General features: G+C 39.7%; 2 protein-coding genes and 1 long non-coding RNA gene across 3 annotated transcripts in view; all 3 read left to right on the top strand.

Annotated features, from left to right (window-relative positions):
- The first annotated feature begins 3,330 nt into the window (after positions 1-3,330).
- LOC104955028 (uncharacterized) lies at positions 3,331-6,312 on the top strand. The gene is made up of 3 exons (XR_799412.1): positions 3,331-3,420; positions 5,029-5,246; positions 6,243-6,312. It is a non-coding gene; the product is annotated as an uncharacterized lncRNA (long non-coding RNA).
- Positions 6,313-6,392: 80 nt separating this feature from the next.
- Positions 6,393-18,848, top strand: si:dkey-206f10.1 (adenylate cyclase type 8; the record flags this gene model as incomplete). The annotated part of the gene is made up of 19 exons (XM_010782261.1): positions 6,393-6,986; positions 7,441-7,590; positions 8,327-8,457; positions 9,180-9,291; positions 9,389-9,516; positions 10,050-10,208; positions 11,145-11,376; positions 11,457-11,627; positions 11,719-11,819; positions 12,556-12,757; positions 13,453-13,545; positions 13,688-13,848; positions 14,442-14,523; positions 14,647-14,805; positions 15,223-15,369; positions 15,796-15,888; positions 16,046-16,160; positions 16,287-16,489; positions 17,542-18,848. Coding segments are annotated over 19 exons (3,234 nt in total), but the record flags the coding sequence as incomplete, so codon positions are not given.
- Positions 18,849-20,140: 1,292 nt separating this feature from the next.
- parp1 (poly (ADP-ribose) polymerase 1) overlaps positions 20,141-26,052 on the top strand; it is a 13,634-nt gene continuing 7,722 nt past the window's right edge. Inside the window, exons 1-7 of the mRNA XM_010782259.1 lie at positions 20,141-20,387; positions 21,411-21,573; positions 22,423-22,532; positions 22,638-22,852; positions 24,652-24,742; positions 24,843-24,959; positions 25,765-25,855. Coding sequence (XP_010780561.1) covers positions 20,265-20,387; positions 21,411-21,573; positions 22,423-22,532; positions 22,638-22,852; positions 24,652-24,742; positions 24,843-24,959; positions 25,765-25,855 — 910 coding nt within the window. The 5' untranslated portion in view covers positions 20,141-20,264. The remainder of the gene's footprint in view (positions 20,388-21,410; positions 21,574-22,422; positions 22,533-22,637; positions 22,853-24,651; positions 24,743-24,842; positions 24,960-25,764; positions 25,856-26,052) is intronic.

The raw sequence follows: 26,052 nt of genomic DNA, 5'->3' as shown, positions 1-26,052 counted from the left end.
GAATACTTACAAAATATTTATGAGTGAAACAAAATTCAGTCTGACTATCAGGCTATAAAATAATTAATCAAAAATATGTATTCTTTATTCTCTGTATCTGTGGATGGGACATCCTGTTTTTGGAAATATTTCTCTTCTACCAGTTGGGGACAGCAGTGAGTAAAATGGAAAATCCGTTTGGAGATTGCCATGAGTAAACCAGTCTTGGCAACAGACTTGGTGCTTTTCGGCAGACCACTAAAGCATTTAACTCCAAGGGTCTTTTATCCCCACTGAGCCATCAGATCCCTGAGTTGTTTATGTGACACTAATTTTAATGTCTTCTGCTGCTGTCATCTCTTTAACTATTCAGCCCCTTTAAGATAGCAAATGTTGTGGGACTCTTTTTGAAAAGGATAATACCATCTTACTTATGTTGAGCCAATGAGAGCTAAGCTACAGCTAAGGGTTTTGGAGGTTTTCATTACAAGATAAACCTGTGACTACTACTAGTATTTATGATTTTATTTCAGTGCAAGAGTAGAAACTTAGTGATAGGACTGTGCAGAAAATGGGGAGTCCTAAAAGCTGACAGGTATTTCTGGATTGTTGCATGGATGGATTATAACATGGGCCTATTGGGGACAGGCCCAGATGACATGATGGCTATTAGCCTTACATTTATTGTCGAACAAGCTCAGAGCTCTATCAAAATCCTATTCAAATTATAAAGGAAAAGTCTTTACATTAGCTTTGGACATGTCATTTACATTTAAGGAAGCTTTATTCATTTAGGCATTTATTCCTGCAGGGTCATAAGGACCCAGTGCAAGATAAAGTTACAAGATAAACCTGCCCAGTGCTCCTTATTATCACCCTACCATACAGGACCTCAATGTGTAGGTATATGGGCTGAAATCCATTGTGTCATAATCCTTTGCATGCTTATCTTTTGATTTGGCAAAACTCTTTGATTCAACACATTGAAGATTTTAAAACCCAAAATTATCGTGAAAGTGTTCCAGCAAAATCTCTGCACTGGTCTTTGTTGTACCTTGTCCCTAGTTGACCTGTACACACCTTCACCTTTGAGAGCTTTGTGAGACTGCCAACAAAGCTATCATGCAATCACGATCTTATTGAACTCTAAGAGTGTTACGACACACACATAACACAGTGCGTCTGTGATACAACACCAATAGACGGTAATAGGTGTTTGTGTCCAACTTAAGTGAAACGTTTAACAAGGTTAATTGGTAAGTTCTTTTTCAGGTTTGGCGTGAGTATGTGTGTGAATCACCTGATTAGAGGACAGCCAAAGCGGCTAGCCTTAAATAACTACCTTACTTTGCATCATGCTCAACAACACCCCTTATATGTTCTAAAATCACGGTAAGCATGACCCCTTTGGCTTATTGCATAATTAGCATGATGTGTTTTACCTTAGCAAACTAATTCATCCTAACGCCCCCCTCAGGACACAAGCTAAAGTGCCCTTCAAATGGAGAACCTAAATGAAATGACAGATTTGTGCAGTAGAATCATGACATTCACAGGCATTAACCTAAATTGCCCATTATGAACTCAAAGGCTGTGTTATATCAGAACGATCACCAATGATTAACTCTATGTTTCATCTCATAAATGTGCTTTACTATACTTACCAAGTGTTAGACGCTTGTTTTGGTTTTAGCAGTTATAGTACTGTAGAACTAATTGCCTTAGACCCTTAGGCTATTTTTAGATGCACAGTAATCAGCGAGAAAGGTTTGAGCCACGCAGTCACGGTTGGACAGATGGGAATCCATTAGATCAGCCTAAGGGGCCTGGACGCAATTAGCAAAGCACGTCTCAAAAACTTTAACCAGCTTAAACCCGTATGCAGCGCAGACCTGTTGATGCTATCAGCCCAGTAAGTGCTCTTCCTCATTAATTCTGAGGGATGGTTGTCTATTCCGATACACTTCCTGATATTGCTGTGTCTGATATTTCCTTTTTTCTTTTGGTTCCTCTTGAGAATTCAATTCCTCTCTTCTTATCTTACTGATACAATCAATCGCCGATGTTGTGGTTATGTCATGATTTTGAAAAAATATACAAAATGACAAAATAAGTGAACAAAAGAAAGGTTTAAAGTAATGTTGGTCTAAATAGAGTAATTCATTTATGTGTTACACTTTAAATTAGGAAACACCATCACCAAATCCAGCACATTTCAAGGCAATTGTATGGCTGAAATTGCTAATAAAATCTACAATACAACAAATGACCAGAACATTTTTGTATTTGTTACAGAATTACTACTTGACTTGTGTTAACATTAACCAGCCTGAAGTAGCAGAAACCAGAATAAGACTGAAGCAGCAAATAATTTCACTGCTTTTAATATCTTCAATTAGACTCTTTAAAAAAATGTTTCAATCAATCAATTATCTCCAACGGCTAACTTTTGTACATAGGGAAGAGGAAAGAAAAGTTACATTTATTTCGGTTAACTTTGTTTTTTTTATAGAGAAAAAAATTAATAAAACATGGCAGAAAACCTCTTTGTCCTCGACAATCCTGTCTTCAAAAAGCAGATATAACAGTGGTTATAATTGCCTTAATAATTGCCCTATTGAAGTATTTCTAAGCCAATCAAGAAGCAACCACAGAGTATGATGAAGTGACATTAAGCACAAATATAATTGTGTGGAAATAGCATTTTAATCAGGTCTGGAATGAAAAATTGTGAACCTGAAAAGCATTTCACCTCAGGGTTCTGTTCCCATGTGTGTGATTATTTAGCGTCATGCTTGAACAGCCTGGTCTTGTAGGCTTTTAGGTAATGTTTGAACTTTTTGCTCTTATGGCTCTAATGCATATTGACATAGCCAAGAGCATGAAGGCAATATTGAGGCATTAACTCTGCTTTTAATCTCTTTGAATGGGAGTAAATTAAAAATAAATATGAAGAGTATTAAAGAGAGAGCAAATTAAAAAGCATTTATTGTAATTCTATTTCAATAAAATGTCAACTGTGATTTTAAAGGTTAAGTTGACTCGGTCAAAGGTTGACAGCGTTGCAATTATCTTAAAGTTGTCCTCGTGCCAATGATCAGCTTTGTAGGCCAGTGAGAGTGGCTGCTGACTGGCAAATCCTCTTTGCACTCTTCACTCCTGCTGCTCTCCTTCAGTGCAGTTGTTGACTTCATTTCAAAACAGTGCATGAGATGACCTACATTCCTGCCAGAACGACTCAACATATCTTGGCTGGATCTATACAGAGGGGACTTTTTCAACTATCACTTCCCCTTCATGGATTATGCCTTAATTTTCAGATCTGCGTGCAATTCCTGTGCGATGGAATCAGCAAAAGTGGATTACCATGGGCTGGAAGACTATATCCTTTGGCCAATGGTGGACATGATGCAAGGATACACAATATGTAAAACAATACAGGTCAGTAGTGGCCACAAGCCAACATGTATTTATGAGTGAAGGTGTTGGTTATACTACAAGTGTTGCATAAGATTTAACTTCTCAAGACTTTTCCCCTTCCCCATGTAGTTGTCAGAAAGTATACTCTATTTCTTTGTAACTCTTATTTTAACAAGAAGAGTTTAGGATTTTATCATAGAGAGAGCCTGAAATCAAATAGTGCTTGCATCTAAACCAATACATCTGGATTTCGTTTTACATTAGAGAACAGTATGATCAACCAGTCCAAAAAATAAAAAGCTGCCATTTTACAGCATTTTCTCAAAGGATGAAGATTTTCAGCTGCCATAATGACAGCCTTAATTAGGAAGGCAGATCTTTTAAAATACTATGTTTCATCATATTCGTTCTTTGCAGTGATGATGCAAAGTGACAATCAGACTGCTGACAATGGACAGTGAGTGGGCGGGACAATGACAGAAGGACCTGGAGGAGTTTAACTCGGAGCCTTAACCAGCTCACGTCTAAATCTGGCCTCCAGATAATTTGCTGTAAAGCTGCCTTTCTTCTGGCACACATTGTGCAAACACGTTTCATCATGGGCTTCTTACAACATGCTACATGTGTCAAGCACAACCATACTATCCACATAAATCAAAATGTTGAAAAGAGTTTAAACAATTACGAGGCTTTGATATGCTTCTTTTAGGATTTTTTTTTCTTTAATAAAGAACATGTGAGGTGTAAATGTTAATCAGGAGCCACAAAAGCTACAGTATAATCAATAAATAAATTGTTGTATATTCTTATTTCTTAGTTACAAAATAGCAACAATTATCATGATTCAGCAAAGTCAGTGTAAAACGGTTTGTCTCAAACCAGCAAGCAGCAAAATTAAATTTAAATGTTCAATTCAAATGATGTATCTCGTACAAATATATAGCCATATATATTAGTAAGAACTTATTTTCAGAGAGATTGGTAAAAATGAAAAAAAAAACGGTTTGATGGAAATTGAATGAGGAGGGCTTACTTTCCACAGAGGATATTTGAATGAAGCCAGAATTGTTGATAGTAACCTTCATTTGTTTCATGTTAATGTATTTGTGATGTTTTTTGTTTTTTTTGCATCTGTCTCAGAATGTGTCAAATTTCTAAATTGGCCATACACGCTTAATTGCGTACCATTAGTGTTCTATAAAGCAGCTGGGGCTGAGATATGGCTACCAAAATGAATCCTGCATTCCCACATAATTCAACTCGAAATCATAATATATTAGAAACCCTAACCCTCTCCGCCTGGTAAACAGCCACACCCTTTTAACGCCACACCTGCAGTTTGTAAAAAAATGTGTTATGATTTGTAATCTCCAAGCCCCCGCTGAGATTATCCTGATGACTTCACTGTGACATCACTTGGGTTATCTGTCAAAGCTCCTCCAAAGCCAAAGAGGAAGTTGTTCTCATGGGCTAAGTAGTACTAACAATACTGAACTTAATGAATAACATTGGTAGAGTGCCCCTTTAAAAATGAATGTCCATTATATTTGTGAGAAAAGCAAGTGAAACCCCTCACTAATCACCATCTTTTCCTCTTTGTATTCACCCCCAACAATGCCACCCTTCCAGCATCAGGGTGCTGCCTCCTCATGATCTGACAGCATTGGATGAGGTCAGCCAAACTCACCACCATGGTCACCTTTGCCGAGACGACAGTAGTCCGCCCCATGGAGCTGCGTGAGCCGCCCTGCCTTACCGCCACCCTGTCCCCTGGGCTGCGGAGGAAAAAGAAGCTGTGGCAGAACGCTGTGAAACACATCATTACCCAGCAGGAGCTCAGCGGCCAGGTGATACATAATCATCAGTGGATTTGTTAACTCTAGATAATACTGTTGTCTTTTACTGCTTGGTGTCCTATTGTTTTGTCATATTCATCTACACGATTATGAGGATTGTGATGGACATGGTAAGCTCTGAACCACGGCTTCATTTGACACAAACCAGATAACATTAAGTGAAAAACCTGTTTATTGACTGTGAAAATGTCCGGAACAAAATCACATTATGTGACATAACACCACATGGTTTCACAGTACTTTCCCACTGTTTTTAGATTGAAGCTGTCTCTGATATTTATGCCATTACTCGTATACGATGGAGGTGAATGGATATGGTGCTCCAAATTCTGGAACATATAATTAATGTGAAAATTGAAATTAAATTAAATTAAGTTACTACTCGGATAGGAATTTGCATTGGTATATTCAAATGTACAAGGCCATTACAGGACAGTAACCCATGAACATATATCTTTATTTTTTCTCAAAACGCCTTCGGTGTTCCATCTAATAACAGGCTAGACTGGAAAAAAGGAGTCTATTTCCTTATTGCCCTTGGTCTTGGAATGACCTGCATGTTAAACCAAAACAAAAACTGTTCATTCCCCAATACATAGGGATTTTGTCTGGGTTGTTAATATTTAAATGGACACATTTTCGCTCTGTTTCATTTGTATAAATTGTTGGGATTTAATTGTATGTATTTAATTGTGATGTGTGTACATCATAGACTTGATGCTGCCTTCTTGGCCAGATCAATATTTTAAAAGAGATTTAAGCTCTATTGGATTTTTCTGTTTAAAAAAAGGTTAAATAACTTGAAGTTATGGTTTGTATATCTGGTGGACCAACCCTTAGCCAGACTTAGCCCACCCTAGTCATATATTCTTGCCAAAAATCAGACAACCTTACAATCTTTCTGTAATTTAAAGGAATGAAGGCAAGCAGTAAGGATGAGAATGGGAAATGTGAGTAAACACATATCATTTTCTGTCATCTTGCCAGATGGGTTTGGAGCCAGCAAGTAAAATCTCTGTGACGGATACCTACATGAATGAGATCAACAAACAAATCCGCAACAAGGTCTCACGAGGGGTCACTAAACGCCGGGTCTCCTCGACCAGAGTGCACCCTTCGCAGCCCCGCGGCTCAACCTGCTCCTACAACGGTACCAGGAGTACATGTAACGAATACGCCAGCGATGCCGATTTCTTTAAACACTGGGGCCACTCAATTCGTGGAGTCTACATTCCCAGCCTGAGGCACACATTTAGGTCTCGGGATCTGGAGAAACTCTACCAGCAACACTACTCCCACCAAAGACGCAACTCTCTGGCCATCACCAATGTAATAGATGCAATGGCCAAGCTACACATATTGCTTCTGTACTTGGCCCTGGCCCCTGATGGGGTCACAGACGCTCTGCGTGGCGTCCTCACAGGGGTTTTCATGTTGTTAGCTATAGCGCTCTGCGTTGTTGTGTTAACCTGCAAAGACTACATGACCCCTGGATGGCTTAACTACGCAGGCCTGGCTAGCTGGATGTCTCAGACCACACAGGTGCTGGGAGGACTGGTGTATGGACTGGAGAAAGACCCTTCGTGGTATGTTTTGTTCACTTTGTTCGCCACCTACACGCTGCTACCCTTACCTCTGCTGTGGGCCATGTGCGCCGGCTCCCTCACCTCAGTACTTCACCTTCTGGTGGAGATTGTGCGCCACTACAATGATGCCGAGCTCTTGAGAAAGGTGAGGAAATCAGCTTTTGAGATTTTTTTTCATTATCAAACCAAAACTGTTTCTATACTTAGTTACATTCCTTTATGTTTAATTATAGTATAAAATCAAATGTATTATGGATAAAAAGGCATATATTATAGTTTTATTTGCCTAATAAATTATAGGTAACTGTAAATTGCTTAATAAAACACCAAGTGATGAAATGTAATGCCTATCTATGCCTAAACATTTAGTGGAAAAAATCTCACTTTAGTATGCCATCTTATTTTGCAGAACAAGCCTTTTGTCTATGTATCAAGAGCTAATCATATTTTGTACACAAGTCCTTTAAGTATGAACATTTCTCTCTGAGATCCCTAAAGAAAAACCAGTTTCCTATTTCCTATCTTTTTCCTTACCCTACATGCTTTGGGTTTACCTGGTTAAAATCAACTATATGATACATATTCTCTCTTGCATGTAGGTGTTTGCCAAAGGCCTGCTGTACCTAGGTATGAACACAGCCGGCTTGTTCATCCACTACCTGACAGACCATGCCCAGAGACAGGTGTTCCTGGAGACGCGGCGCTGCATTGAGGGTCGCCTCAAACTAGAGCAGGAGAACCAGAGACAGGTAGGTGACTGCTGCATAAAGCTAGAGGTCAGACGATGATACTTTTTTAACACCACTGACTGGTGTCACTGGCTTCCAGTAACTGCTAAAATCCACTTCAAGACACTGGTACTTGCGTACCATGCTGTTAATGGATCTGGCTCTTCCTACATCCAGGACATGGTTAAACCGTACACCCCAGCATGTGCACTCCGCTCTGCATCAGCCAAACAGCTCGCTGCACCCTCACTGCGAGGGGGACCCAAGTTCCCATCAGCAAAAACACGTGGGTTTGCTATCCTGGCTCCAAAATGGTGGAATGAGCTCCCCATTGACATCAGGACAGCAGAAAGCTTACACATCTTCCGGCGCAGACTGAAAACTCATCTCTTTCGACTCCACTTCGAGCGATAGAATTACTAACAAAGTACTTATATACTAACAAAGCACTTATATACTAACAAAGGACTGGCTTATCTAAAGCTAGTTGAGTAGCAATTGGAATGTTTGGCTCTATGAAACCTGATGTACTTATATGATTCTGTTTTCTCCAAGGTTGTATCTTCTTGGTCGAATGCACTTATTGCAAGTCGCTTTGGACAAAAGCGTCAGCTAAATGCAATGTAATGTAATGTGTCTCTTTCGTCTAAACTTTCCAAAAATTGGCTCCTGAGTTATCTTCTAAACCTGTGAATTAGCAAGCATTATACTGCTGAAGCTATACTTTGCAAATACAATTTATTATTTGTCCACACAGGAGCGTCTGGTGCTGTCGATCCTGCCTCGCTTTGTTGCCTTGGAGATGATGGCTGACATAAGCTCTATGGTAGACGAGCTTAATCCTCATGAGTTTCACAAGATTTACATCCACCAGTACAAGGACGTCAGGTACACAAACAAACACACACACACACATACACACAAAATACATTTCTCATGGATGCTGTTAATTGTTTTTATAGCTCTTGGGAGTCTTTGGAATAGCAAATTCTTAATTTTCTTTACAATCTTGCAAATGTTCACTGGAACATTACATTTCCCTAGCTGACGCTTTTATATAAAGCAACTTACAATAAGTGCATTTAACCATGAAACAAAGAAACACAAGAAAGAATCCTGTAGAAGATACATTTCCGATCTATAAACTCAACTAGATGATGTGCTATCGTATTAGCTTCACTTAAAGCCAAACCTTTGTAAGTGTTACGTACAGAAGATAGATGTTTTTTTTTGGCCTAGATGCAGTCAAAGCCAAACTGTTGAATCAGATTAATTTATATCAGAATCAGATATCTTTAATTTGTCCCAAAGTGGGGAAATTTAAAATGTTACAGTAAAGGGTCGGTGGAGACAAAAAGGCAAAAATAAAATTAGTGGAATAACATAAAGAGGAAAGCATACCTTTATTAAAGGAAAATCAAATAATTAGTCACACAAGTAACAAAAATAAGTAGCAAGTAATGAGGTAGCAGATACATCTGGTGTATATTGCACAGTAATCTCTCAACAGTGGTGTAACAGTCTGAGTATTGAAGTTACAGGAGTCCCTGTATACATTTTAAATGTTTTAGCCTAACACTTAGTTTATAACTCTTGTTCTCACGTTGCAGCATCCTTTTTGCAGACATAAAGGGCTTCACTCTGATGTCCATGAAACTATCAGCCCAGGATCTGGTCCGAACCCTCAACGAGCTCTTCGGGCGCTTTGACCGACTAGCAGATGTGAGAATTTGAGCCCCTTTGTTTTTAGATCATATATTTTCTATTTCAATAACTTATTTTCTCTTTTTCCTGGTGTCTTGATCATTCCTCATCACAGGAGCACCACTGCTTGCGGATAAAGCTCCTGGGAGACTGTTACTACTGTGTGTCAGGTGTCCCTGAGCCGCAGCAAGCCCATGCCCGTCACTGTGTTGAGCTGGGCCTGGACATGATCAACGCTATAGGGTCAGTGTGACTGTAGGTCAACCCTGTCAGAAACTCTATGAGTCAGCCTACCATAATAACATAGTGAGGATGGCCATCAACATTGTCTATGACCCCAACCATGTCCTGATCAGTGAATATGAACATATATAATGGAGATACAGGGTTCCAAGATGTATTAAGTTAGACTGAAGGACTCCTCTTTGCACCAGTCAATCCTCAAATTAAATACAGAGCTAAATGCCAGTTCAAATGTACACTAGAGGGTCTTGAGCAACTTTTCTCTGATTGTGTGACGTTATATTAAGAATTTCCCAATTTGTGATTAATATACTATCTATCTATCTATATTAAATGTTTTTACTCCTTGTATCATATCTTAATATTTGTCCTTGCTTGATGTCGCAAATGGAGCTGCTGTGATGCAAGAAAAAGTTCAGACTTGATCTGACAATAAAGTATTATCGTTGGACTTCTTCAGGGTTCATCGTCTTGTGTCCTGCAAAGCTAGAGTTTTAGTCTTACGCGGTGGCTTTACTTCCCACAAACTCCAGGTACGTGCGGAATCAGCTGAAGTTTGACATGGACATGAGGATTGGGATCCACTCGGGCTCTGTGCTGTGTGGGGTGCTGGGCCTGCAGAAATGGCAGTTTGACGTCTGGTCCTGGGACGTGGGCATTGCCAACATGTTGGAGGCCGGGGGCATACCTGGGTGAGTGGTCTTTGCAAGTGCCAGCAGACAGTGATGCAAGAAGTATACAGATCTTTAACTTAAAAGTCATAATGATAGTGTATTATCTTCACAAGTATTCATTGTGCTCATTGCAGAATAATGTAAATTATATTCAAATGTCTATTGGTTTAAGGTTGCTGCTTTCTACTGAATATATTGCTAGGTAACTTTAAAATTACACCAAGGGACAAAATATGTTATATTTGAGTAAGAAGTAGAATAGTTAACACTCATTAAAACTCATGACATATTCTCCTATTCATCCACTTAGATCCAACTGTTATGCCTCCATTGCTATAAAATGATAATAAAGTGCCTCAAAAAAGTCTTGACTTTTCATTAGATATTTGAATACTTAAGATACAAGTGAATATTTTAGTCAAAATGTGTCCCTTGCTTCAATAATAAATATTTTCAGCTGGGATTCAATTAATTTTCTGAAACATTTTAAACATAATTAAGTTTGTGAAATCGAGCTTTGGTTTTCTGCCTCAGAAGACACTTGTCAGTTCTTTGTCATTTACAGGAAAGCAAATGTCCTCTTTCTGAATTGATGCCATGATTATTCAAATAGAAAATATCTTCTAAGGGCAGAATTCTCCATTGTGTGGTTTAACACTAGCAGTCAACTTTGTGTGCCTTTTCTGACATGTTTCACCTTCACACTGACACAGTGACAGTTGTACAGTGTCAGTGTGTTGCTACGGAAACATAGTGTTTAGAGTAACGTTTTCCAACGGCCTTTTTCTCGATTTTTAAGCTGTGTTAAAAATGACATACACACATGTTGTAGTCAAAGATAGAAGATGTTTGTCTTGGTTTTCTCACAACTTCTACAATCTTCACATTATGATTTTAAAACATTATTTTGTACATTGCTGATAATCCTCTCTGCTTCTATTCTCTCTCTTCTAGACGCATCCACATCTCAAGGGCAACTCTGGACTGTCTGGGAGGCCGCTACAAGACCGAAGCTGGCCACGGCCGCGACAGGAACGAGTTTCTGCTCAAACACAACATTGACACTTTCTTCATCTGTCCTCAGCAACAGAGAAAAGTTGACCACACTGAGCCCCCCAAAATCCTGAAGACTAATCGAACCTGGACCCCAGAGTTTGCATTTGGGAATGCCATTGACATGAATAGTGTAAGTGTTTCTTAAACAGCTTTCTATTGTTGGCACCAAGTACCTGATTGACCTGTTTTCTTATTTTATTTTATTTGCAGATCCTCGCCGCCTTCACCAACGGATCATTGCCCAACATATGGCTGTCCACCTCCAAAGAGATCAACAAACGCATCCAACACGCTATTGAGGTTCGAAGCAGTGATCGAATGCACAGGGAGCACATCACCCCCCTGACCCTGGTGTTCAAAGACACTCACATTGAGGAAAAGGTAAGCAGGTCTTTCATGTGATCAATACAAGGAAATAAATGAATGCCCCAGATTAAATGATATTGTTTTTTATCTCTTTCGGTCTGTCTAGTTCTCCCAGATGAGAGATGAAATGTTCAACTCCAACCTGGTGTGCTCCTTCATCATGTTCGTCTTTCTCATGGTTGTTCAGACCCTCATTTCTGCACCCAGGTAGGGAGACACTAAGGTCATCCAATCGGATCTCACATTATTCACATTGACAATTTCATCTTTTTGGTTTATCAGGTTTGAACGGTTGATTTAAGCCTTTTTATCAAAGCTTAACGCTTTAAAAATAATGTGTTTACGGTCATTGGAATTCAACATTAATATAACTTTATAATTTAAGTTCTCCGTGTATACCAAGAACTGCAAGATGAAACATTAAAAGTCCTTAATAATCTGTATTCCTCGATAGAGAACAATCTCAAATGTAACTTTTAATTTCTGTATTTTGTTTCACAGTGTCATTCAAAAGAAAAACGAAAAACGCATTATACTGAGATTAAGATAAAAGCTAGTTTGTCTGATTTTAAAACCACTATGTTTATGGTTTCCATGTTTAACTACTGCTACTTTTTTTTACCATGGTGTACTTATCTGCCATTTGTCTTTTACCTTTTGTGTTTTTTTATTATTAATATGGTGTGCATACTTAGTTACTTTTAAATATGAAAGTCTGTTCTCTTCACTTTATCTGCATGTAATAATTTCCCCATTGCGGATTCTGATTCTGTTTTTACTTTAATGCCATCTGCAGGAAGTATCAGGAATTACAGTTTGCAATAGTCTTGAACATTTGTCACAGAATTCTTGTTTTTTTATTCTACCCTGGATATACATGTTCACTACTTCGCTCACTTCCTTCCTGTTTCCCTTCCATTCCTCCCTTGTTCTTCCTCTGCAGTCTGTTCCCAGTCATCATCCTGTTTTCGGTCTTCCTGCTCCTCTACATGCTGCTGCTGATGTTGGCCCTGGCTGAAGAGTTCAGTTGTACGCCTGCACCTCTACTGCAAATCTGCGGCTGGATCCATGAAAACAACAGCGCCCGCAACCTCCTCACCCTCACCGCCATACTCCTCAACTTTGGCTTGGTGTCTACTAACATGGTGAGGGCCTAAAACACAGGGCCAGACCTATAAACATGCATTTATTGAATAAAGTTGAATTATGTGCAGCAAATGTTACTTTTATACTACTATACTGGTTGTGTCTGAGAGATTTCCACTTTAGACTGTACTTTGCAAATCACATGAACATAAGCAAATTCTCCTGCTGTTTGCATGATCCCACACTTAACTATGCTTAATGGAGAAAGGTGTGCCTTGCCGCTGACATTCAAAATGAGCCTCAAATGACAAGAAAACGACACTTCCATTCACAGATTGGGCATGAAACCAACCATTAGCAAACAAAAAAATGTGAAGACTCAAACCTTTATAACGTCTGAAAGAGAACTGTGTACAGTATGTTGGAAAGAGACAGCTTTGGGGAGGAGCACTTTTTGGACTCGAATAGAGTTTGTTTAAAATGGTCTTTGGATGAGGTTACAAGTAGACACAAAAATCACATACAAACTCCAGCGCACTCTATTTCAAGCAATTAACGTGCCTATTTGTAAATGGCAAAATCATTTCAATGCTTAAAACTATAAACAAACTTTAAAGCATACTGACATACTCCCTGAAAAAGGCTTGAAGAAGTGCAAATCCTTTTTCTCCCTGATTCTAATTGTGCACCTCTTTTGCTAGTTGTCATAGTTTTAATGTAACTTCCTTTATTTGTGTGTTGTGCTTGTGTCTAGGTATGGTGCATTCTCACAGACACAGAGGAGGCTGATGTTATGGACAAAACAAGCTCAGCTTCCCATCCTCTCACTGTCTGCACTTGCCCTGAAGTAAAAGCACTTGTACATTTAACACCCTATAATCATTTTATTGAAATTGTTAGGACATTTTCTGACTATCTCCCATCCAGTCATCTTATCACTTTCTTCCTCAGTGTCTTCAACCCTCTCCTCTCCCCCTCTTTCTCCTCAGGTCTTTGTATTGAGTGGTGTAATCGCCATGGTGACCTGTGCTGTGTTCCTGCGTTTGAACTCTCTGCTGAAGCTGGCTGTGTTGCTGCTGGCCGTGGTCGTCTACTCCTACCTCATCCACCTGGCCTTCCTCACACTCACACGCCATGATATGACTCAATGGTCAGTGGAAAATATAACCCGGAGCTCCCAGGCTGAACTTTTTTCTACATCAAGTTTAGGTTTCTAATATTTCGCTTTTTAAAAAGTTTTAGTATTTCAATGGCTGTTGTATTTCCATCACTAAAGTCACATGCTTTTATCACATGGCAATACTTGTGTTGATGTATAATGTTGTAAAATGTTTTAATCATTTTTATGCTATGACGTTTGTATTTTGTTTTTGTCTTTGCTTTTGTTTGCTTTGTACAGCCCTTTGAGGCATTTCTTGTTATTTGGGGCTATAATAACTTTGATTTGATTTGTTGTGATTCGATGTATGTTTGTAGTTAAATTTGCCGTTTATATATCCTACACTATTCTGTTTTTATCACAAATACATTTAAGAGCAGCAATGTGGAGCCAATTGTAGATACTTGTTATACTTCAAGGTAGTAAAGTAAAGTATTACTGTATAATATAATATAAATAGTGTAAAATAAAGTAAGAGTAAATACAGTATTTGATTAAATAATGTTATATTCCACCATTATACTTCTCTTACTTCTCAAAATGTGCATCTCTATAACAACCCCTCTTTATTCATATTTGCACAGGTCTCACTTCGTCAGGAGAAAGGGAATTTCGATCTCCCTCATGGTCATGTTTATTATTGCTGTCTTCTACAATGGACGGCAGGTACTGTTGAACTTTTGATTTGGGATTTATGGATTTTAGTCCGTCAACATTCTGATATTTTTCTCACATGCATAAGATAAGATGCATGACCTCTGATGGTTGTATCTGTCCTATTCTTTTCAGTGGGAGGCCACTGCCAGACTGGACTTCCTGTGGCGTCTGCAGGCCCAAAAGGAAGTGGAGGACATGAGGGAACTTCGGGAACACAACGAGTGTCTTTTACACAACATCCTGCCTGTCCATGTGGCCCGACACTTTCTGGACCGAAGCAAGAATGATGAGGTGCCGTAAACATTGCCTCACTGTGAAAGCCTCCCTTTTAATTATGCTTTTTTTTCTGTAATTATTTTACGTTTGTTGCGTTTATCAAGGGAGCACAAACCTGCTGTTAGAATAATCCAAGTCTAATTTAAATCCCGTTTGGGTGATCGTGAATGTCTGTATGTATTTGCTGTTGCTATTGTGTTGACCTTGTTTAAAGCAGAACTAACATCATGATAAAGAAGATATTCTTGAAATGTTCTTGTTTTATACAAACATTTTTACTGAACGCCTTCACGTGTTTGTACAGTTTGTCGATAACTGTAACCTTTGGAGAGAATGATTGATGTTTTGCAGTGATAATAAAATGTCATAACATATCAATAGTCAAACAAAAGGTCTTTTAGGATGAAAGTCATGACACAATTTTCATTTCAGGAGCTTTACTCTCAATCCTACAATGAAGTGGGTGTCATGTTTGCCTCCATCGCTGGGTTCAATGAGTACTTTGAGCAGAAAGAGATCAAACATGAGGGAGTGGACTGCCTCCGACTCCTGAATGAGATCATTGCTAGCTTTGATGAGGTAAGAATGGGACTGAAATGAAAGTGCACCCTATAGAGTGGATTCAGATCATTGTATGACTCTATGTATGATGTATAAAAGCCAAAATACTCCATCTATGGCATTGTTTTAAAGGCAAATGTTAATTATGCAAAGTAGTATAGTAGATAATACATTATATTTTTGAACTATATAAATTAGAGCAATAAAAACATTAACTGCAATTCAAATTTCAAATATTTGTATTAATTTAGTATTTCCTTACCTGACTTCTAAGGTGAAATAATATAAAGAATATAATTAACATTCAATAATAATACTAATATTAATTATAACATAGATAACGGGCTATATTTCAGGCCGAGCTATTGAAAAATGTTGTCATAACTCTATTTGTCAGATTGAAGTTTAATTTGTTTTCTGTTTCTTTTAATATTATTTAACAAGCTGTTGGAGGAGTCTTACTTCCACTATGTGGAGAAGATTAAGACGATTGGGAGTTGCTACATGGCGGCCTCAGGCTTGGCTCCAGACAGAGAGGTGGGACATGTTTTTCCACACATTGTGCTATCTTTTGTTTTACCCTTCCAATATCCTCATCCTCCTTTCTCTCTCTCGCTCTCTCTCTCTCTCTCTCTCTCTCTCTCTCTCTCTCTCTCTCTCTCTCTCTATAAAACTGTCTCTGCGTCTCTCTCAGGAATCTATGGATGAATGGAATCACCTGAGTGAGCTGGTTTTGTTTGCGTTGGCAATGCGAGAGACCTTGATAGACATTAACACGCAAACTTCCAAAAACTTTAAGCTGCGTGTTGGTAAGTGTCTCACCTCCTACAAACAATAGATGGTTGATACAAAATTTTCTATGTAGGGATTTTTGGTGTTGGATGTATGACTGATTTGTCTAAAGCGAATGATGTGTCTGTGTTTCATTTAATCAGGCATTGCCCACGGGCCGGTGGTGGCAGGAGTGATCGGTGCCACTAAGCCGCAGTACGACATCTGGGGGTCCACAGTGAACCTGGCCAGCCGCATGGACAGCACGGGGGTGAGCGGGCGCATCCAGGTTCCCGAGGCCACGCGCAGGATCCTGGCAGAATGGGGTTTCATCTTGGAGCTACGTGGAGAAATCTTCGTCAAGGGGGTGAGTGGCTGTCCATATAGATTTTAACTTTTAATTGAAAGCAGAATTCAAAACAATTTAAGAAATAAAAGTTTAGCCCATAGGACAAATTAAACAAGAGGGACATCTACTGGTGAAAAGTAACAACTCTATTTCTTGAGTTACATTCTTGTTCAGGAAGGGACACTTGTGTATGAAATGTGTAATCAAATCAAGTTTTATTTATATAGCACATTTTAAAAACGACTTTTGGTCGAGCCAAAGTGTACATGCGATAAAAACACTTTACTGCGATAGCAAACAGAAGACAATAAATTACAACAGCAAATATAAAATTCAAACACAGGGAAATGTCAGGAGGCGTGCCCCGCTCTGACTAGAAGGCCAGGGAGAAGAAGTGAGTTTTTAGTGTCGATTTAAAAAACCCTAGGGTCTCTGGGCCGACCTCACATGGAGGGGCAGAGTGTAGTTTTTAAAGGTCACCTATTATGGAAAATCCAATTTTTCATGTCTTTTATACATAAACATGTGTAAAGAGATTCTGAAAGTTTCAGGAAAAAAGAGCCGCTCACTTTTTGTCCTGTTCCATTTATATTTAAAAACCTGTCTGAAAATGAGCTGATCAAATTTTGGCCACTTTATGATGTCATAACGATTTTTTGGCTTGTGTAACCATTAACCAATAACCAACCAAGGTAACTCCCCCCCCTCCACCTTATCACCTGAATCTCCTCCTAGAGCACCATTGTGTTCTTTTTAACCAAATATCTCTCAGAGGGGCGTGGGGAGGGGCTCCTTGTTTTCATCTAAAGTAACAGACAGAGAATCAGCACTTTTGAAACAGGGCTGAAACAGAGGGGTTTATGGGATGCTAAAATGCATGACCTGTCTGGTATTTAGAGCCAAACACTTCAGAGACATGTTTTGTATATATCTGAGACCTATAATGTGTTGATGAAAAACAGTATAATAGGGGACCTTTAATGCATCCTATCCAGTTTGTGGAGAGGTCTTTTCAAAATAATCTTGAGGGTCATTGAGAAATAATGATGTGACCGCTGCTCTCATTGCAGGTGAGCGAGCGTCAGGGGAAAGTCCGCACCTACTTCATCAGCACTTCGCGCAGCAAGAGGTCCAATATGGGCACAGATCGCCAGGGGTCGCGGACAGGGGGCCGCATGACGCTGGCAGCAGTGGTGTTTGGTCTTGTCCAGGCCAGACACAAGGAGAATATAAGAGAGACCAATGGGGGGTTCAGTCGCTCTGGTTGCTGAATTAAACAATGAAAGGACTTATAGATTCACATGACTGTATGTGGGGAAGGACATGGCCTGGCCATATTGTTTCTTTAATGGTTTACAGTTTTGTTGTGTGTGTCTCATACTTTGCCATAACAAAATTAGCTGCACAAACAGGATCCGAATCCTACCAGAGCCTTTCTTCCTGCAGACTGTGTCCTCCTCTGCAATATCTTGGGCTCTATTGTTCATACATGGGCAGATTTCAGTTCAGAAGTCCAGCTTCGATCTTTAACTGAAGAATAGATCCATGTGTCCATGAACTTTGCTTAGAGAGGACCTAACGTCATACTGGGTTCTTTTACAGTCTTAATAAGCATCTTGAGGGTTCTGCTTTCTCTTTTGCAATGCCATATCTAAGCTTTATAAGGAGTATTAAGCATATCACTTTCATTTTGTGCAACACTAACAAAGGCCAACATGTCTTTTTATTTATTAAATGTTTTTACTGGGATAAGACTCCAGAAATACCTCAGACCTTTAAGCCAAAATACCAGATACCTCTCACAGACCTCTTCAATGGCCTACACAATGCTGACTAGTGTTTACTGTTTTATTCTGCATCTTTCTTAAAACATTTTTCCTGTATATGTTGTTATGTCTAACTCTAATAATCATGATGTTATGTTATATTGTAGATCTAATGCATATTGTCACTGTCACATAAAAAACACCTTACTATTGCTAATTATGATGTGTTTTTCTGTTGACTGAAGGATAATATTGGCATATGGGACTTCCTAAGGAATTTGACATGTGATCTGGTAAATAAAATTGCTCCAAAATAAGAAAACATGAATGAATAGCATTTATATGAACACAAAAAGTGTATACATTTAAATTAATATTAATTAATCCATAATCCAATTGTTTATACATCAGATTAAAATGTTTTAACACATGAATGAACATTTAAAATGAGGCTGTGTATTACAAACATTTGGCATTTTGCAAATGTAACATGTAACAGCTAAATGGTAACATTGACAGATTCACCTTTCCATAGATATTATGTTTATTTTTTCATATATTTTCCAAAAATAAATAAATGTGTACATGTTCTGCTAATAAAACCTGTACAAAAACCGATGGTCCTCTTTAATTTCAATTGTGCATATGATTTATTCTGATAGAATCATCCCCAAAGATGTGATCCATTTTCAAACCAAAGTCTCAAGGGGTCTGTCAGATAACAAAACTACCATTGTCGGTTCTATTAAACACAATGGAAGTGTTGTCCCAGTCTGAACCATACATCCATGGTCTGAACTGAAGGGAACCATAGACTGTATATAAAGGTCTGAACCATGGTCTGAACGTCTGAACACAGCCTCTCGCCTTCCTTGCTGGACGATTTCTCCTCACTCAATTATTTCTGGCTGCTAATCGCGCGGGTATTCTCCAGCCGACTCTTTGTTCGTCTATTGCGAAAGATGCATCACTCGGTGTTTGGAAAAAGTGGGTCCGTCTTTAATTAAGAGACAGATATAGCATAAAAAACATGATTATTGGTCACAAATACTTCTTTAAGGGCAACTAGAAGTCAAATCTCAAGTCCAAATACTTTCCAATCTTCAAGATCTCTGATTGGCCGAACAAATGGTTTTAAAGTTGTTTTACTGTTGCTTTTGAAACAACAAAGACATAATGTGTTACAGTATATTTGTCATTTGTAAATATTGTAAATACTAAAGCAAATTCGTCGTATGTGTAAACCTACTGACCTAATAAAACCAATTCTGATTCTGATTCTGAAATGTTACAATGTAGGTCTGTCTATTGCTATCTTATTAAGGAATTGTATAGCGAGTCCAAATCTGTATAAACCCAGTTTCAAGTCAGCGTGAAGAGCACTTTTTCAATACCATTGCCATTATAACATTCACTATCATGTGCAATGTTAAGTTTCTATTTTAGTTTAATATTTTTTTTCTAAATGTAGACGATCTTACTTCTGTTGTTATTCTATTTTTGCACTTGGGTTAATTAGTGTATTGGTATTACTATTCACTTTTGTCGCTATTTTTTACTTTACGTTTGTTGAATTTAAGTGTTGATTATATTTCATGTCATTAATCCAAATCTGCAAAGAAACTAACGGTATAAAACAAATGTAGTGGAGTAGAAGCGCACGATTTACCTATGAATTGTAGTGGAGTAAAAGCACGAAGTACCAAAAGATGTAAATACCCAAGTAGAGTAATAGTATCATGACATTTTACTTAAGAACAGTAGTTGACTAAATGTTCTTAGTTACTTTACACCACTGTATAAATGTAGTCTATTTACATTTGATAATGTGTAATTTGGAGAGCGGCTGGTGTTTTGGTATCAGGAAACAGAGACAGAGTGAGAGCTCTTCACGCACCTCTGGAGCCATGCAGGCACGCGGCCAGCTTCGCTTCTCTGCGCAGCATTGGTTGTTGTCGCTCCTAGTTATCCGGAGAAAGTTCGACTAACAGTCATTTCCTTTTATTTCGCTGTGATATTAAAGAAGTATGGCGGAGTCTCAAGAGGACAAGCTGTACCAGGCGGTATATGCCAAAAGCAGCCGTGCATCGTGCAAGAAATGCAAAGAAAACATAGCGAAAGACTCGCTGAGAATGGCCATCATGGTGCAGGTAACGACGTCTGCAGACAGTAATCTGGAGAAACTGCTAGCTAGCCTAGCACCAGAGTGTTAGCTTTGGTAATTTAGGTGGTTTATTCGGCGAATATAGTGGATATTTATAAACTGGTGAGAGAATGAACATATGTATTGTATAGTTTGGTTTCAGTTGTGTTAGGTTAGGCCCTCGTTAGCATTTAAATGGCTGACATTGTTTGTTGAATCTTGTTCACAAAGAGCCGCTGAGCCTTTCCTAGGGGACCCTCAGTCTCTCAGTGCGCATCCTGCTATGCATTAAGGTTTTGTCATTAATACATTTTAATGCATCCTGAGGTTATGCTTAAATGCTACACTTACACAACCGAGTGAGAATCTGCTTCTGGAACAAAAATAGCAGCAGCAGCACTACCTCAATGTAAAGTCAGGCTGCTGCCCCACAGAGAGAATTAATTCACTTAAAGGCTCAGAAACCTTCTTCGTGGAGCAGCTCAAGATTCTCAATCTCACAGTGACTTTTCTTTCTTGAAGCTAGTCAACTAAGCAGTGGTCATTTCATTAAAAAACAAACAGACAAATTCGTTTTTTTTCTTGTGCCATGCTCATAAATGTGCCCTGCCCACTTGGACTTATATGGCATTGATTTGGTGAAACATTTGTCATACAATTACATAACTTATTGCACATCTCATCATTGTATTGAACAACATATGTTGTATCCTCATTTGAACACCAAATTTAAAAAAAGCATGTTATTCAGCAAAAGACACCGCCCAGTCTTCATGGAGAGACCTTTTTTTATTTAGTCAATAAATAGTTTCTCTACACTATAGTTTCTTTTTGAGAGACAAAACCTCACTTATTATGGACCATCATTTGTTATACATAAGGAAACATTTGAAAATGAAAGAATATTCTCTCGTAAGCCTCAGTTAGGAGTCATTCACTGGTCCGATTCACATTTCTGTCATGTTCGGAGGCTCCCATCCCATATCACCATGGGTCTCAGTGTAAACATACTCTGTTTTTTCCCCCACAGTCACCCATGTTTGATGGGAAAGTTCCCCACTGGCACCACTTCTCTTGCTTCTGGTCGAGAGCTGCAGCTCAGTCCACGGCTGATATAGCGGGCTACTCTGACCTGCGCTGGGACGACCAGGAGAAAGTAAAGAAGGCCATTGAGAGTGGAGGAGCAGTAGGAGGTAGGAATGCCAGAAACTGACCATGATCAAATTTGAAAATCGGACAGCCCTGGCGAATATGAATCGATTATTTGGCCTCTGCATTTAACCCATCCTAGTACCAGGAGGGTAGTACTAGGAGCAGTGGGCAGTTGAACCACTCTTTAGTGGAGCAGCTGACTTTTCACAGTCTGTCCAACAGGTGTGCACAACAATATAGGGTAGCTTACCCACAGTCAGCAGTGGCTTCATTCTCGTATACTGTTAAAACTTATTTTTATCAGTAAAAAAAACGAAACACACAGGCTATTAGAAATAATTGAGATCGCTCTGTGTACTGTAGTATCTTACAGAGGAGGTTCTACTGGAGATCATACCTATTGTTTTATAAAGTATCTAACTTTTACATCGCCTAGTCATGAGTTCAAATAAACATTGTTGTATATTTATATTCATATTTATATTTTGAATATCAAGTAGACCAGTAACATATAGATTACATTACTCTGTGTAAAGTGCACATATTTTCTATATAGTTTGTCTATTTTATTTATATGTATAGTAATTCTTTATATTTTAAACGCACACTTTATCTTTAATTTTATCAGCACCACGTCACTTTAAGGTATTTATTTATATGTACAATTTTAGCAAGTTTTTATATTGTCCTGTTGTTCCTGTAAGCCAGTACAACGAAATGTTCGTTTTAATAGTACACTCTGTCTTGTTGAAATGACAATAAAGTATGTCTAAGTCTAATATTTATATTCAGATATCTTGCATACATAAATATATACATTTTGAATGACGTGATTACACTTGGTTTGCTTGAATATTAAAATTGACTGACTTATTTTTTCGTGGGAAAAGGAGACCAGAAGGGTGGAGCCACAGGAGAGAAGACACTCAATGACTTTGCAGTAGAATATGCCAAATCAAACCGCAGCAAATGCAAAGGCTGTGATCTGAAAATAGAAAAGGTTAGCAGACATTTTTCTACCAATGCATTCATTTGTACATATATATTACATAAGATATGTTTTATCATAGGGAATCGTTTCTGAGTCTGTGGCTGTGTCCTTTAGGATCAGATCCGTGTCTCCAAGAAAACTGTGGACCCAGAGAAGCCCCAGCTGGGTCTGATCGACCGCTGGTACCACACTGCGTGTTTCGTGAGCAGCAGGGAGGAGTTGGCCTTCAAACCTGAATACAGCGCCGCTCAGCTCAAAGGTTTCAACGCACTGAGGGCAGAAGATAAGGAGGAACTTAAGAAGAGGCTTCCTGCTGTAAAAACTGAAGGGTGAGACAAAGAAAAATAGATACTATTTATTATCGTAGGTTTGGTACTTACAGTGTTCAGTGTCTCAGCTCTAGTGTGTGTTTCGGACAGTCGCTCCTTCTCTATCGACACCGCTGGCTGCATTCGAAGCATCTCTCTCTCCCGCCGCCCTACAGCACATGAAAATGTCCCTAAAGGTGTCTCTGAATGCTGTCATGGTGTATGCATAAAGGAAGGGGTTGATGGCAGAGTTGGCATGTGACAGGAGGATGGCAGTGAGCAGCAGCTCGAGCGGCACGGGGCAGTGTGGGCACAGCAGCAGGAAGCAGTCGATGATTTGTAGCGGTATCCAGCAGACTGTGAACAAGAAAAGAACCAGGAAGAGTGTGGTGGCAGTCTTCATCTCTCTCCGCATGCTGGCTGTCGCCTGCCCTCCACCATTCTGCTTACACACGACGCGCCTCAATTGGCGCTTGACCGTCAAAAAGATCTTGGCATAGATGAGAAACATGATCACCAAGGGTGTCAGCACAAAGGCAAAGAAGCAGAAATAAACCATGTAGGTCATGTCTACCACCGCAGTGAAGAAACAGTGGCCTGACTCCGGCGGCGTCTTGTGCCAGCCCATCATGGGAACCAGCCCGATGAGGAAGGCCAGCAGCCACGTGGAGAGGATCACTAACACGGCGTTGCGAGGCGTCATCAGGGCGCTGTAGCGGAACGGCATGAAGATAGCCACGTAGCGCTCCGACGCCACCGCCAGCAGGCTGAAGATGGAGCTTTGCGTGAACATGATCAAAACACTCAACATGAGCAGACACAGAGGAAAGTTGTGACGTGGTAAACCGATATCAGTCAGGACGGCACAGGGTATGGCGATCACCCCCACACAGATGTCAGCGACCGCCAGCGACACCAGGAAGTAGTTGGTGAGGGTGCGTAACTTGCGGTTGAGGCCCACGGCAACGCAGACCAGCAAATTGCCGACCGCCGAGAGAAAGGCGATGACTATCTCTGCCACCATGTACGCAATGTTAGGGGAGATCAGCAGGTCAGCAGGCGGGGGGGGAGGAAGGGAGGAGCCCGTATTGGAAAAGGAAGGAGCTGAGGAGTTTTGGAAAGGCTGCAGGAAGTCAGAAAGATTGGATGCTTTTCTAGTTTGGAGGAACGTGTAGAGGTTCAACAGTGCAGTGGTGTTCTCCATGGTGGCCCCTAAATTCGAAAAGAAAGAAGATTTAATCAGAAGTCGAGCTTCACTCCTCACTGGCTGTGACAAAGCAGTAAAATAACTTACCTATATAAAACTCAACCGACGTTCATCCCGATACCGTACTATCCTCACATTGGAATGGAAATTCTGTCCTCTGTTTGAGCAAATCTGAACGATGCCACTTTATATAATTCCCTTCTTCGCTCTTGACATCAGTACTTGTTTATATAAGTGATGTTTTTTTTGTTTTTTTACACCTCAAGGATAAGTCTGAGCCACTAGTTGGTCATTAGGTGATGCCTGTTGGCTGGTGTGTGTCCGCTCTCATGGGTTGTCTAATGAATATTTCCTGTCAGGGCAGCGGTGATGATATCAGCATTGACACCTAGGACTGTTGAGACATGTTCCTGCCTGTGTGTGAGAGTCCATTAACTGATGGAGCCCTAATGAATGTGCCTAATGAATAAAGGTGTCAGACGAAGGTTTGTTTGTTCCAGTGTCCCTTGTTGACTAATTTGGGACGTTAATTTGGATGTTTTTCAAATCCAAAACAACAAAAGAAAGTATGAAAGAAATAAACCATTTCAGCAACTTTTCTTTGCTCTTACAGTAAGCGTAAAGGCGATGAAATGGATGGAGCAACAAAGAAACAGAAGAAGGAAGAGGACGATGAGAAAAAGAAGCTCGAGGAGCAGTTAAAGGTACATTTTTTTTCTCCATTTTATTCCTTAATGAAACTCATTATATTTGGGGACCATGTTTTTGATACGCTTTTATGTTTATATTTGGTGTCTTCTGTAGAACCAAAGCCAGCTGATTTGGGGAATCAAGGACAAGCTGAGGAAGTTCTGCTCCACCAACGATATGAAGGAGCTGCTGATTGCAAACAGCCAGGAGGTTCCCTCAGGAGAATCTAATGTAAGAAAACCTTCTCTTGTTTACTTCATTGAAAGATTAAAGGCGATTGAAGGTTGGGATGCATACCGGTATTACCGAAATACCGGTTACTGGTGGCTACGGTATACCGTACCGAAATTAGATCCAGTTTTGAGACTTTAAAAAATAAATAAAAATATTTATTTTTATTTTTAATTTACCGTAATTTTCGGCCGCGCCTTTTTTCCAATTTTTCGACCCTGCGGCTTACATACCGTAACGTGTTGTTTGTTTAGAGTAGAAATTTAGTCGTCACAACGAGCAGCTGACCACTCTGCGTTTTGTGTAGGGTCTAGTGCAAGAAACCCTGAAGAAAGATCATACTATGTTTCGTTTTATGTATTTATACTTCTTTTTGCTAATACGTTGAGATTAAATATTGGGTCGGTAGTGCCCGTTCCTGAGGAAAATTTAATGGCGATTAAAGAAGGCCTGATTATTCTTCGTGACTTATATTCGCGTCGTCGAGTTAACTACTATCACTGTATGATATTGGGCGTGACCTGAATTCGGGCGTCCACAAAATTCACAAATTAATCGTATACTCCCAAGCACGTGTCTCCCCTAACACCCTTTCTCTACCGACAAACTCCTTCGAGGGTAAATAATGTAATTGTTGTTCAACGTATAAACGTATTGCATAGTTCACAATGGTAAATCACGTTATCAGATGCTTGGACATGACACATTTGCATGACATAGTGTATCGCAAGTCTGTGTGTCTGAAAAGTTGAAAGTTTAGGGTCGCGTGTCAATTTTGACCGTCACTAGTGTCGGTCACCAAAAGGTTGGTAACCATGCCCTGTATTCGACAGAGCGAGAGGCATTCCAGACTAGACAGAACGAGAGGGCTAGGACGGAGGAGCGGGAGAGCGCAAGTGAAATGCGCGAGCGGACAGAGTGAGAGAAAGGCCGAGTCGAGAAAGGAGAGCGACCTGCGGGCAAGGCGCATTATCACCCCGCGCGGCCATCGTCGGGAGTGGCGATTGCGCGCGGCAGGCTGCGAGGGACATTGTTGAGTATCTAAATCGGCTTCCAGGGGATCCGGGCGAGATCGACATTTTAGGATCTAATT

This window comes from Notothenia coriiceps, unplaced genomic scaffold, assembly GCF_000735185.1.
Source record: "Notothenia coriiceps isolate Sejong01 unplaced genomic scaffold, NC01 NC01_scaffold00024489, whole genome shotgun sequence".
Taxonomy (NCBI): domain Eukaryota; kingdom Metazoa; phylum Chordata; class Actinopteri; order Perciformes; family Nototheniidae; genus Notothenia; species Notothenia coriiceps.
The sequence above is the reverse complement of the archived record's forward strand: the minus strand, read 5'-3'. Positions and strand labels throughout refer to the sequence as shown.